The following is a 14,310-nucleotide window of genomic DNA, read 5'->3' as shown; positions in this document are numbered from 1 at the left end:
ATTTTGGAAATAGTCTTATTTCTTTTTAAGGTAATATTATTCCATATACTTATCATTCTCCATTAACTAAAAAAAACTGTTAGTCATTTATCCAAAAAAAAAAACTTACTGTTAGTCAATTGTTGGTAATGATAAACTATTATCAATGAAATGTTACTAAACTATACTTTAAGAAATAGTCACTACTGACATCAAAAAAGGAAATGATTACTACTAAGTTTTAGCATAATGGCATCTACTCTTCCATTAAAACTAGGATAGACATTAATGTGTTTGGATTTGAGGAGATAGGGCTGGGATGGAGATGTTAAACTAATTGACCTTGGGAGTTTTTTTTTTTTTTTTTTTTTTTTAAATAATTTTTTTAATGTTTTTTTATTTTTAAGAGAGAGAGAGAGGGATTTGAAGATATCTCTCCAAAACTCCTCATTTTAAATTATCCCAACTTGGGAGAATTTAGAGGAGAAGGGAGGAGAGGGCTTTTACATTCGTTAATAATAATAAATTATCAATCTTGTCCTTATGATGTCAATTTATGTATTTTTTTTAAATGAACAAAAATTTATAATTGTCAACTTATATGATGTCATACCATTTTCTTTCACTCCCATTTCATTTTCTAAAACAACCAAACTAAATGAAGGGATACAGATTCTTCTTATCCTACTTAAATTTTAAAACATCCAAAGAATGGGAAAAGATTACCATTTCCCTCCCCTCTCTTTCATTTTGTTCTCGTTCCCCCCTCACACATTATAGTCTCATTTATCTCCAGACTTTCAAACATACTATAAAGGATGAGCTTTGGATAGACGTGCAAAGTTTAAGGAGAGAGAAAAAAAATGAATAATCCTAATATAAAACATATGGCACTTGACATGTAAGAAGTATAACTATATTTAAGACCACATCAAATATACAATTTCTTGTCTCATTTAATGTCTAATAACTCGTGCTTTGACATTTCTACTCAAAATTCATTTCATACCTTATTAGGAAATAGGAAGTGAAATGCAATGCAAAAAAATTGAGATGTTTGGTACTTTTTTTTTTAGTTCCATGATATGCATTGTTAGGGTAACACATTTTGCAATTTACATTTCCTATAGTCAAAATGAAAACCACTAAGACAAATTATTCTCAATTTTCATTTTGAAGCAATTCCTATCCTCTATAAATAGATCAATTCTCTCTATCTCTTTGTTTCTTCTCATCAGTTAATGAGTATGGAGAATGCAATGTTATCAATGAGCTCAAACTAGTGTTAATTGAGAGTTTAGGCTTAATGAAGGAAAAGTAGAGTGATTGACATTCTTGAACCAAAGGCAAAGAGGTCGTGATAGAGTAGGTTAGTTTGATGCCTAGGAAGATGTAGAAAGCTAGGATAATGATTAGGGCTTGGGTTGTAATTACAATGGGGGCTGGGGTTACGATCAAGGTTTAAGATTGCAATTGGAACTCAAATCATATATATTTTCTATTGTTATGAGAATTTTTGGTGCCTTCAATGCAATAGAGTGGTCAACAAGTCATTTTAAAAGGTGAATCATTATTTTGTTTAAAAATAAATTTATTTGTGCATAAATTTGGAAATTACAAAAACCACCGATAATGGTAGAGAATTCTAAGTAACTTGTCAATTTTTTGGTATAGAAATTGGGGAAATCATTAGTATGTGTTTTTTTTTTAATGGTTTTTTTTTTGTTTATATAGAATTATTTAATTAATAATAATATTAAGCTCAATATTAGTGTTAGGATTGGTATTAAAGAAAAACAGAAACAAAATAATTAAAAGTATTATTTAAATTTCAAGATACGTTTCCCAATCACATAACCAAAGCCAATTTGTTCCAACCTTTAATCAAAGAAACCAAAGCCAATTTCACTTATTCTTTCTTTTTCTTTTTTTTCTTTTTAAAAAATAAAAGGTTTTAGGAAAAATGTCCACATAATTTCAAACACAATTTTTAATAAAGTTAACCAAGTACAAGGTAAAAGTGTTTGTAAAAAAAAAAAAGAAACAAAACAAAAAAAGTTAGAATAGAACAATTTCACTCATCAAACACAATTCCTAACAAAGTTAACCTAGTACAAGGTAAAAAGTGTTAGAGAGAGAGAGAGAGAGAGAGAGAGTTTAGCCAAAAAAAAAAAAAAACTAGGGTTTATTCTCGGGGTTTAAAGTGAACGCTTACAACGTTAAACCGCCAGACACTTGAAACTGAACCATACCAATATTCCAATTCCTTACAAATTACACACAGCACCAATGGCCACTATTTCTAATCACCCACAAAGCGAAGAAGAACCAAAAAACAACGAATTCTACGATGAAGAAGAAAAAGAAGAAGAAAACGAAGACGAAGAGCTCGAAGGCTGGGACGATTGGGAAGCTGAAGACGAAGCCGGAGAAGATGGAGATGATGAAGAAGGCTCTGATTCCAATCTCCTTTGCTTGTTCTGCGACTCCAGGTACGGTTCCTGCGATGCGCTATTCGACCATTGCATTTCGTCGCACCATTTCGACTTTCGCGGAGTTCGGACGAAGCTGGGTTTGGATTTCTACGGTGGGTTTAAGCTCATCAATTACGTCCGGTCTCAGGTCGGTTTGCTATTTGATTTGAGCTTTTGTTTGGTTGCTGAGAATTTGAGTGAAAAATGGAAGAATGTGTATGAAAAGTTGGGTCTTTGTAAACTCACGCTGAAATTAGCTACTTTGTTGTTTCATTGAGCACATTTTCTCAGCATTGAGAAAGCATGATTTTGTTTGCTTTATAATCTGTTTGGCTGCTGAGAAAATGTAGAAGAATAAAGAAAAAGATCCTCAACTTTCTAAAGAGATATTTTTTCAATAGTTTAGGGATGAAAAACAAACTTTTTGAATTGAAAATTGATAAGTGTAAAATTTTCAATAATTTAGAGAGGAAAAATGAAAATTTTCAAGTTTAGGGATAAAAAAACGAAATTCATGCAAAGTTATAGGGATGAAAATAATATTTTAACCAAATAAAACTGGGATTTATGTGCTCTAATGCTAGAGTTGTCTCAGTTTAATAGACATTGAGTGAAAGAGTTTTGATTGCATTCTTTTCAATTTGCTAAGTTAATAAGTTATTTACTTGTTGAAAGCTCATGGTGTGATATGTCAATATAATACATCGTTTATTTTGCGAACCAGGTGGCAGAAAGAAGATGCTGGATTTGCGGTGTTACCTGCGAGTCCAGCCAAGGTCTGCAGAATCATAAACATGAAACATTCAGCATTGAAGACATTAAGCCACTCTGGGATGACGATAGATATCTAAAACCTTTCATGGAAGATGACTCACTCTTATACACTTTTGGTGAAGATGAAGAAGGAGAAGGAGAAGATGACTACAGTGCATCGATTGACAAAGATGAACTGATGAGGGATTTGAAGAAATATGAAGAGATTTGCATCGATGATGAGAATACAGGGGACATGATTGTATATAATGCTGATAATTCTGACAAAAATGGAAGAAAAGAGATCGCTTTTGCTTCCAATGGCCATTTAGATGTAGCAGGTTCCTCTGAGAAGGCCTCAAAGGGTAAACATTTAAGAGGTTCTTTTCCAACTCTTCTTTCAAAGGATATCAAGAATGTGAATGAGAATTATTTTGGGGCTTATAGTTCATATGGCATTCACAGAGAGATGATAAGTGATAAGGTTTGTACTTTACCTCTTGGTTTCCTGGAGAAGTGAATTTTACTTGTGTCAAAAGATTGGGTTGAAAAAAAATTGCAACTTGTTTGTTAATGCTATCTCATATATTCTGGTTATTGCAGGTGAGAACAGATGCTTATAGACAAGCTATCTTGAAAAACCCTTCTCTTTTGAATAATGCTGTTGTGATGGATGTAGGTTGTGGGACTGGAATCCTAAGGTGAGATGACAAATATGATTTCTGTCTTACTGTGTTTATGATTAGCTGAGTTGTAGCTGTTTGTTCTTTTTCATCATAGTCCAATAGTTCATTGCCTAGTGCTTATGCAGTTCAAACTTTTGATCAAAGTGACAAAGGATAATATGATTTGACCCTGTGGCTCTATGCTTTGTTTTGCAGACATTTATTATGAGATTTTCCTGTTATCTGAACATCTTGGATCAACATTATTTTTGAATTAGGATAGTTTATGGTCAAACATAAAATGCTATTACCTGAAATTGCACATGATCATATGATTGTGGCTCTTGCAGTTGAGACTGGGACTCTTGTGGATGCACCAATTCTCAATTATATAATGAAAACGACTTTATCATTTTGAACTTTTTTTTTGTTGCTCTTTCTTAATCTTCTCATGTATGTCATGAGTCTTCTCATGGAATGATGTGGAAAAAACTTGGATTTTTAGTTTTAGATGTTACATTAGATTGTTGGGTTCAGCAACTGATGCTGTTAGCCAAGTTCCTTATATTAACATTTTTTGGAAAGAAAAAAATTTCACATATTGGTATTATATATAAGGTTGGTTTTCTGTAATATGCCTCTCTGCTTACTAGAATAATTTATCTAACCTTTTTTTTCACTTCAATTCCTTTCAATAGTCTATTTGCAGCTCAAGCTGGGGCCTCTAGGGTAATTGCAGTTGAAGCCAGTGAGAAGATGGCTGCAGTTGCCACCCAGGTAAAATTTTTTCCTAGTTCTATAGTTGTTAAATGTACTTCTGTATTTCCACTCATAGAGTTTTGTGTGCCTTTTGTTGGTTTTGGTTGCAGATTGCAATGGACAATGGCCTTTGGCGTAGTAAAAGCCAAAATGAAGGTAATAAACACTCCACTGGGGTAATAGAAGTGGTTCAAGGTATGGTTGAAGAGCTTGATAAATCTTCAAAAATTCAACCTCACAGTGTTGATGTATTATTGAGTGAATGGATGGGGTATTGCCTTCTTTACGAGTCAATGCTTAGCTCAGTGCTTTTTGCACGGGACCGATGGTTGAAGCCTGGGGGTGCAATCCTACCTGACACAGCAACTATTGTGAGTCATTTACACTGTTCCTCTCACTTGTCACAATCTTTTTTCAAGTTCTAGAGAGCTAATATTTTTCTCTTCCAATTTTTTTGCAGTTTGTTGCCGGATTTGGTAAAGGTGGTACCAGTGTTCCATTTTGGGAAAATGTATATGGTTTCAACATGTCTTGTATTGGCAAGGAACTTGTTGGCGATGCTGCTAAAATTCCAATTGTTGACATTGTGGATAATCATGACATAGTGACCAATTCTACGGTTCTTCAGGTTAGTATTACCCCATTTATTAACTTTTGAGGTATATATTCCATTAATTGGGATCTCAATTTGCTTTCGAGGCTATATCATGACTTGGCTACGGATAGATAACCTTTTAATGGTTTATGATGGTTAAGTCATCAACATGTTTAGGATTTGGAGAGAAAGGAGAGGAGAGGAGGATAAGGGGAGGATAGAGAGAATTTGGGATCTCAATTTGCTTTCAAGATTAAGGCAACCTAATCCCAAAATTTAAATAAGTTTTTATTTCAACTTTCTTGCCTCAAATTTGATGAAGAGGCAAATTAGGGACTATTTATTTATTTATTGTCAACAATTCCACAGTTGGCCTAAATTTATTTTATTTTATCTAATTTTTCCACAGTTGGCCTGATATTCTTTTCTTTTTCATACATTTAAATATATTATTAAATAGTCAAAAGTTGCAATTCCTTTTTTTTCTAGGGGGGAGGGGGTGTGGGTGGGTGGGTGGTGGTTTCAGCCATTTTTAATTTGACTTTTGTAATGAATCTTGATTCTCTTAAATTTCTCCATAAACCGCAATTTTAAGTTCTTGATAATAAATTTCCTAAGTTTTTGCTCACCTGCATTCTTAAACACACTTCAAGACTTGCCAAACTTTTAGAAATAGGGAAATAATATTTACTTTCTTTAGACTTACTATTTTTATGGGTTTCTTTCTCCAGTACCCTGTACCCCTTTCTAAAACTTCTTAAGGGTATCCAAGTTTTCTAGCATGATCATTAAGACAGATAACAGAGCTTTTATGGAATGACATTGGAAAAGGTTGGCAAAGTTATCTTTAAGTTAAAAATGTGAACTTGTAAAATCTTCTTTTAGCTTTGTTCTAGAGCTCTTTGATCAAATTATGCCTTCACACAAGCTGCTTTTTCTTTTTTTTTTTGGGGGGGGGGGGGGGGGGTGTGGGGAAGGGGGGGTGTTCATGCTCTGCAGGGTTCAAAACAATTCTAAGACATTTAAAAACTTTTGTAGAATGACATAAAAGAGGTTGGAAAGTATTCCTTGACTTTGCTTGCTAATTTAATTGTTATAGTTTTTGGACTTTGTATCAGCATCCTTGGATCAAAACTCTCTTTTGTCCAGGCCGGGTGGTTTATGTGTTATCGGAAGGACTACCCCTGTTATGTAGCCCAGTTTTAAGGCCCAAAAAATATTTCTTTTAAGTAGATTCCATAAACTTCTCTCACTATTCTTTATGAAAAAATTAATTTTGGCACTATGGACCGTGGGTTTGTATATTCTGGAACCAACTGTAATTCCTAGATTAAGGGTAAACCTTGCTAACTTTTTGGCTCTAAACTTCTAATTGTAAATATCGACTATATTGCCTGAATCTACTTATATGTTGCACTAATCCCTACATAATTTTGTTTACTTATATATTTTGCTTGAGTATTTTATATTAAATGCATTTCTTTTTTTGTTTACTTCAGACCTTTGACTTGGCAACAATGAATCACGATGACGTGGATTTCACTGCAAGCGCTGAGCTGGAACCATATTCTGGTGGTTCTACAGGCATGTCGAATGATTTGGAATGTCAAACAAGATTGTGTTATGGGGTTGTCTTGTGGTTTGAGACTGGTTTTACCAGCAGGTTCTGCAAAGAAATGCCAGTTGTGTTGTCCACATCCCCATACACTCCGAAAACACATTGGTCGCAAACAATTCTTACCTTCCGTGAGCCAATTGCCATGGCATCAGGAAAGCCAAGTGGTGATAGATTGGCCGCAATTGGCACTGAGGCCTGTCCTGCCACAAAGATTCAATTGCGTGTTAGCATTGCACGTGCTGTTGAACATCGAAGCATTGACATTTCCCTAGAGACTGCTGGGATTGGTTCTGATGGTAGGAAATGCAAGTGGCCTGTACAAATTTTTAATCTACATTAGGCCATATGCAATGGATCAAAAGCTTTCACCAAAAAAAGAAAAAAAAGGGATCAAAAGCTAAGATCATCCCACTGGAATTGTCTGTCCTGGCAGCCTGTGGATTTTTTGCGGAGTTTTGTTTTGTTGTAGTAATCATTTTATTGTTTTCTTCAATTTGTTTAGTCTTCCAAAAGGCTTCTACAATTTGCATTATATCTATGTGCGTTTTATCCAAGTATTATAATATTGCAATGGATGTAAATTAGTTGCTTTTATAATTTGGAAAATTTTTTGGCCAAGTTCAGCATTGCGTTGTTTAAACTGTTCAATAATAAAATTTTGTAGCGTGAATTATCTCTACCATAATATAATTATGGAATGCTTAAGCATTTATAAGAAGACAATTTTCCTTTTGGTTGAAAGAGGGAATTAGATTAAACAAGAATTAAGTGTCTAGGTTACATAACACTTAAAAAAAAAAAAAAAGTTAGTAAGTCTCTCTTATATGGGGTGAATCCCATTAGTGTGAGGGCTTTGCTTCTCCTTCTTCCTCACACTCTTTAACAGTTTCAGAAAGAGGGTTTAGAGTGTATATGGTTGGGTGGTTGCCCCTCTTTGGATCCAATGATTTCATCAACCTTGCCCCTCAAATCCACCACCCATCATTCTCTTCCAAACCCCACAAGTGTGTAACCCATTCTATACGAAGGGGTGTTACATATGTTCGTTATACTGGATACCCTATCCCAAGCGTTAGCATATATCCTATCCCAAGCATTAGCCTAAACCTGGTACGAAATAGTAAATACAAGAAATATGATTAGCATACAATACAAAATGATCACTCTAATTGTTTCATTCCTTCGCCAAAAGAGCACGCCAAAGCTAGAGGCCTCTCATTCAATCCCACAATTCACCACAAAAAGATAACCACTTATATGCACCACAACAATCCCAAAACTATAAGTTTCAACAATGTTACTTGCACATATTTGTGAATAGTTAAACCCCTTAAGTAATGACTCAAATTTTGAGATTTCAAACTATGAATCTAATTTTTTTTACTCTTATCACATGGAAGATTTCTTGCCCTACATCAATTTCTATGTCATGTTAACAAAGGCCTCAATATAGTACACTCATAACAATGATAATTCTAGCACTACTATCAAATTTTGCATAGAAGTTGATGACTAAAAGACCATGAAAAATCACGTATTTCTTTTGAATAAAAATCAATATCAAAACTTTCAACTTGCAAAATTTCAATAAGAATGACAGACTTTTAAATATATATATATATATATATATATATTTTTTTTTTTTTTTTCTAGTTTTAATTAATTTTTCCATTCATATTTTGAAATATAATTATCTTCTTCATTAAATGTAATGAATCTCTTCACTCTTAACACATCCAGGAGTAAATTTCCAAAATTCCTAAAATTATTGTTCCTGCAATTTTTATTTAGAATAATTAAGCACTATTTGCATAAAAAAAATCACACTAAATGATTTAGCCCAATTTCATCAAATAATATTCACACAATTTAAAATATATTTTTCTAAAATAATTATACTAAAAAATTGAGAATTTAAATTTTTTGAATTTTTTATTCTAATATTATTATGAAATTAAATATGGTCATTATATTCAAATATAATATTTTCTAAGAAATTGGAAAATTAACTATCTAATCTAATGCCCATTCAAAAAGATTAAAATTCCTTTTCACACTCTTCAATCGGTGTCCAACACCACTACCTGAAAATAGAGGAAACAAAATCCTAGATAACGATGAGGAATCTTCTAAGGTGTTGTTTTTCTTTTCTTTTTGGTCTTCCTTGAAATGAAACATCACTTGGGTACCCCATCACTTCAATCTTCTTTGAAAGCATCTGCAGCTGCTGAGCTAACAGAATATGGGAGCAAAGTTGGATTCTAACATGTCCTTTTTCTTTTTGAAATTTTCAAGGATGAAACATCCCTTAGATCTTCACTCGACTTGTTCTCATCACTTTGATCTTCCTTGAAAACCCCTGCAGCTGCCAAGCTAATGGAATATGGGATCACAGTTGGATTCGACAAAATTAAATCTTGTAGCATAGATATATAGCAAAGCTGCTGCAGTTTCCTACTCCTAAAATTGTATGAGAACAAACACCTATCCATTGGCATAAACAACAAATCTTCATGGAAAGCCAAAAGCAAGCGCCTTTTTACATTACAGTGAGTCAAATCTGTATAACTTTCTTGACATATATCAACCAATGTCACCTGATACTTGAGCACCCACTCAGATGAGGAATAATCTTTCAACATCCACACACTAAAATCTTCACCATGCACACACACATAATGAAGATATCCTTCAGAACATCCAAGAATGAGTGAACTTGAAGCTTCACCAGGTAACTTAATCACCTTAGAAAGCTCTCTTTCGACGTCAAAACTCAAAATATGGTGGTTCTGAGTTAGCCAATTGAACATCTTGCCAACGAAAACTTTATTGTTTTTGTAAATTTGATATCTGCAATGGCAAACCTCTTTAGAAGTTGTCCAACTACCTGTCTGTGAGGAGTACACTGCAAATGAATACAAATGTGGATCCACTTTTGATTGTTGAATGCTTACCAACTTGAAAATAGGGCGAGTGTTTAATGAATAACCAAATGGATAGAAAGCTAATCCAATGCTATCACCAACAACACACCCTTCTGGCTTCAATGCAATCCATTCTTTAGTCATTGGGTTGCAAATGTATATCACCAGTTCCTTTGCCTCCCTATTTCGCACTCTTCTATATATATCATCAATAGGATGGATGCAACTCCGGCAACAGAGAAGCCCATTACACGAAGACATGATAACAACTTTCTCTGGAAGAAACTTCAATATGTTGTTTTGGACGAATGATTTGTTCTTGTGAATAGGAATGTATGTGATAGGTCTAGAAACACAATCCACATTATCCTTGAACATTTGAAAGAAAAGCCCAGAAGGTCCTTCTCGTTCTAACCGTTTAGAAAGTATATGCAAGAATGAAGTACTACTAATAAACGAATTCCATCCTTTAGAGACACACTTGCTTGAAGAAAGATCCTTCGCAGACAATCGTGACAAAACTTCAGATGCAATATCAACATGAAAGAAAGGGATGTTTGCTTCTTCCATTGCTAGCAATTCTCTAATCACTAAAACTTAGATGATTCCAAATTTGGTTCTACAGTTTAGTTTGATGAGAAAGACATGTCAATAGGATTCAGAGGAATGAGTCACTCAAGAATGGCCCTTGTAGGCATTAAATTGACAAAACCTGTTTAAATCTACAACTCAATATACACACCAAAAAAAGAAAAAGTTGTTCAAAGGGTACCATTTTTCACACAAATAAAGTTGGAAGTCACAAAAAGTCACATGCACTAATGAGGCTATTTAAATAAATAAATAAAAAGTGTTGAGTATTGTACTACATTGTAGGAATTTAAGACTAGATTGGAATTCATGATTGTAAATTATGAAGAACTAAGAATATAAATGAAGGAGTTGGTAAGATTGATTACCAATTGATATCCATTAGAAACTATCTTAGTCATGTGTGTACATTTAAAGGTTAAAAATGAAAAGGTTGAAACACAAATTGCCATAGAATCAGAATGGCAAGATAAAAAGTGGTAAACTGTGTTCAAAACAAAAAACAAAATGCATACTTCATGACACAGAATGCTCGGGAAAGACTATTAGAGATAGTGTTGCAAGAACAGAATCAAATGCATTCATTAGAAGAAAAACACTGCTCCAAGAGAAGAGAGCCCAAATGATATGGTATTGGCATGTTCATCAAGCCTGAGCCTATAAAAAAATGAAAAGTAACGTTATTCCTTTCTTTTTTGGCCAATAAAGTTGCAAACTTCTCACTACAATTTTCAAAGCAAAAACAAAAACTTTACAAATTAACCATATCATCATCAATGTATATGTGCAACGAAGGCAAAAAGACAAAAAATCAATTGAGAAGGAAGCACGGACACGGACAACTTATAGGTATGAGAATGACACGGGTATCATAAGTAATTTCTGAAAAATTATAACATAACATAATAAATACGTCACGGGTATGGCATGAGCATGAGTACTGAGTCTAGTAACAGAAAAGAAATCAAAGTTAAGAATCTAATATTACCTCAGCAATATGATAGTCGCAGGTCTTGAGAGAGAGAATTATGCTGTTGCGGATTTTGGCTTCGGCTTTTGTAATTATACTTTTTGATGGGTTTTGGATTCAGCTTGGTCTTCTTTATCCATTCGGATTCGGAGTTAGTTCTAGGATTGGGGTTTTTTGGGCTGAACTTCTAATTGGATTTTGGGCCAGGCCAGATACGAGTAGGTTTGCAAAATGGGGCCTATGGGCTTATTTGATCCATTAATTAGTGAGAGTGGTAGGAAAAAAAAAAAAACAAAATTCGAAGGAGGATAAATTAATTAAAAGAAAAAAAAAACAGTAAAATGAAAAAAAAAAAAAATCTAAAGGAGACAGAATAGAGTAAAAAATCATAAACTTAATTGGTAAAAGTTGATCACCAAAATGATTTGGAGTAAATTCTTATACCATGTAGTGATTTGTAAAATTATTTACGTGTATTTTTAGTCACGTGACATATTTAATCAGCCATGTGACTTTTTTAAATTATATACGCAAATGATATATACATTCCATGTAGAAGATAATTTTCTATTTTGTTAAAAAAGGAAATTACACTAAATGAAAATTAAATGTCTAGGGTATATAACACACCAAGCATTAAAAAAGAATATTGTGTAATGGGTATATATAGTGCCCATTTCGCGTGAGGGTGAACCTCACAAGCATGAGACCCATCTCTATATGAAAGGAGTGCGGTACATACATTGATTCAATCGTATACCCTCCCCCAGCACGAGCCAAAAGTTGAGATCATCCCACCAGAATTGTCCCACATATTTTTGTTAAAATACAATTTAGTCCCTCAAATTTTTCATGAGTTGTTAATTTGGTTTGTACAACTTTTTCATAATACATTAGATCCATGCAATGGAACAAAAGCAGAGATCATCTAATTGGAATTGTCTGTCCTGGCAGCCTGTGTGGATTAGTTTTGCAGAGTTTATTTTTGTTGTATTAATCATTCTATTGTTTTTTATAATTTGTTTAGTCTTCCAAAGGGCTTTTACTAATAGCATTATATCTATAATGGTTTTGTCCAGGGATTATAATGTTGCAAAGGATGAAAATTAGTGTCTTTTATAATTTGGAAAAAGTTTGGCTAAGTTCAATATTGTGATGTTTAAACTTTTTTTTTGAGATAAATTCAATAGTTACAATGGGAGAAGAGAATTTAAAAACATAGTGTAACATGAATTATCTACACTATAATATATTTATGGAATACTTTAAGCATTTGTTGAGACTTCTACATTACCAAGTTGGATTTGGAGTGCTATGATATGCTGATTGTTACTCCCCTCCTTATTTAACTCAATTTGTATTAGGGCTCAATTTGTTTTCTTAATTTATATGTTGATTTCTAGATAATTTTATATTAAGCAATTCAGTGGACCATTTAGGCAATATTTGGTTAGTGAGAAAATGTAGAAGGAATTTAAAAAAAAAAAAAAAAAAGTTTACCAGTAACATCTCCCAAACATTACTTTGGAAGTAATGCTCTTATGTATATGTGCAATTAGGGATGGCCATACCCATTGGGTAATGGATATCCAACCCTACCCGATTCAAATGTTTCGGGTAATACCCGGTTTTTCATGGGTAGAGTTTAACCGAGTAGGGTATGGATATTACCCGAATTTTTTGGGTAGGGTATGGATATTATCCAAACCTGACCCGTATTAAAAAAAAAAAAAAAAAAAAAAAAAAAAAAAAAAAACCCTCTCACCATCACTCACACTCTTTGATGAGAAACCACAACAACAACAATAGCAATCACAATAACTACTCAGAGGAGAGATTCAACAGAAGAGATTTCCTATTGAAGCGGTCGTACTCGTTTGGCTTTGAATGGAATTTAGCATTGGAGAGGATGGTGATGGAGCTAGCAACAACATCACCATGGCGGTACATAAGAGGAAATTTCTGGAGCAAATGACCATCGCTGTTTGAATCCATAACAAAACCTAAAGTTTTCTCATTCCGCTACTACAGAGGAATGAAATCGCTGTTTTTTCAATAAAGATGATTCTTCCCATTATCGGAAAGATTTGCCAGCTTCGGCAACGGCGTTGGAGATGGATCATCAAGAAGAACGAAATCAATGACGAGCCCGATGTTCATGAGATCATTGGTGGTTGTCGTCGGAGTAGCAGCGTTCTCGTTGAGCCGGTTATGATGTGGAGATCCTGAGGCACTACTATCACCGGACAAATTCAACAGGAGGTAAGATTAATAGAAACAGTAACAAACTAAAGAGTAGGAAAAAATACACGTGGAGGGGCAATAAAGCTATTGGTTAGTTTTTAAGTTAAAATGTTTTGGATTAAAAAAAAAAATTAAATGGGTTTCGAGTAGGGTATGGATATCCATAGATAATATATCCGGGTATAGATACTAATGGGCATTGATATTCGGGTATCTATGGGCAAATTTTTCGGGTAGGGTATGGGTATACCCGATCCATATCCTACCCATGGCCATCCCTAGTGCAATAAGGGCTGGCCCTAGGCTTAGGCAACTTAGGCCTAGGCCTAAGGCCCCACCAAAAAAAAAAAAAAAAAATTTACCCATTAGAAAAAAAGGCCTATCCCCATTGTAAAAGGCCCAAATCTTATAAAAAAAAAACGGAGGCTTATTACTAGAATCCATGAGCTATTTAAAGGAAAAAAAATAGTGTTAAATAATGTACCGCATTGTCGAACTCAATACTAGATTGGGATTCCTAATTAAGTAATTAAGAGGAACTAAGATTATAAATTAAGGAGTTGGTAAGATTGATTACCAATTGATACCCAACAACAACTATCTTAGTCATGTATGTATGTAAGGTTAAGGTGGAAAGACTGAAACACAATTTGCCATAGAAATTAAATGCATAATTAGAAGTAAAAGACAACACCAAGAGAAGAGAGTCAAAATTGATATGGTATTCACATGTTGATC

General features: G+C 33.8%; 2 protein-coding genes across 2 annotated transcripts; one reads left to right on the top strand and one right to left on the bottom strand.

Moving 5' to 3' along the window:
- The first annotated feature begins 2,150 nt into the window (after nucleotides 1-2,150).
- Nucleotides 2,151-7,440, top strand: LOC126723525 (probable protein arginine N-methyltransferase 3). Its single transcript, XM_050427044.1, has 7 exons — nucleotides 2,151-2,601; nucleotides 3,178-3,690; nucleotides 3,810-3,907; nucleotides 4,570-4,648; nucleotides 4,741-5,001; nucleotides 5,091-5,258; nucleotides 6,725-7,440. Exons 1-7 carry the CDS (start codon nucleotides 2,269-2,271, stop codon nucleotides 7,181-7,183), a joined length of 1,911 nt encoding a protein of 636 aa, XP_050283001.1. The 5' UTR covers nucleotides 2,151-2,268; the 3' UTR covers nucleotides 7,184-7,440.
- A 1,664-nt stretch (nucleotides 7,441-9,104) lies between these two features.
- On the bottom strand, nucleotides 9,105-10,337 carry LOC126722500 (F-box protein At5g49610-like). The gene has a single exon (XM_050425658.1). It carries the CDS (start codon nucleotides 10,335-10,337, stop codon nucleotides 9,105-9,107), a length of 1,233 nt encoding a protein of 410 aa, XP_050281615.1.
- Between the last annotated feature and the right edge of the window lie 3,973 nt (nucleotides 10,338-14,310).

The sequence above is a fragment of the Quercus robur genome, chromosome 4, assembly GCF_932294415.1.
Source record: "Quercus robur chromosome 4, dhQueRobu3.1, whole genome shotgun sequence".
Taxonomy (NCBI): Eukaryota; Viridiplantae; Streptophyta; class Magnoliopsida; order Fagales; family Fagaceae; genus Quercus; species Quercus robur.
The sequence above is the reverse complement of the archived record's forward strand: the minus strand, read 5'-3'. Positions and strand labels throughout refer to the sequence as shown.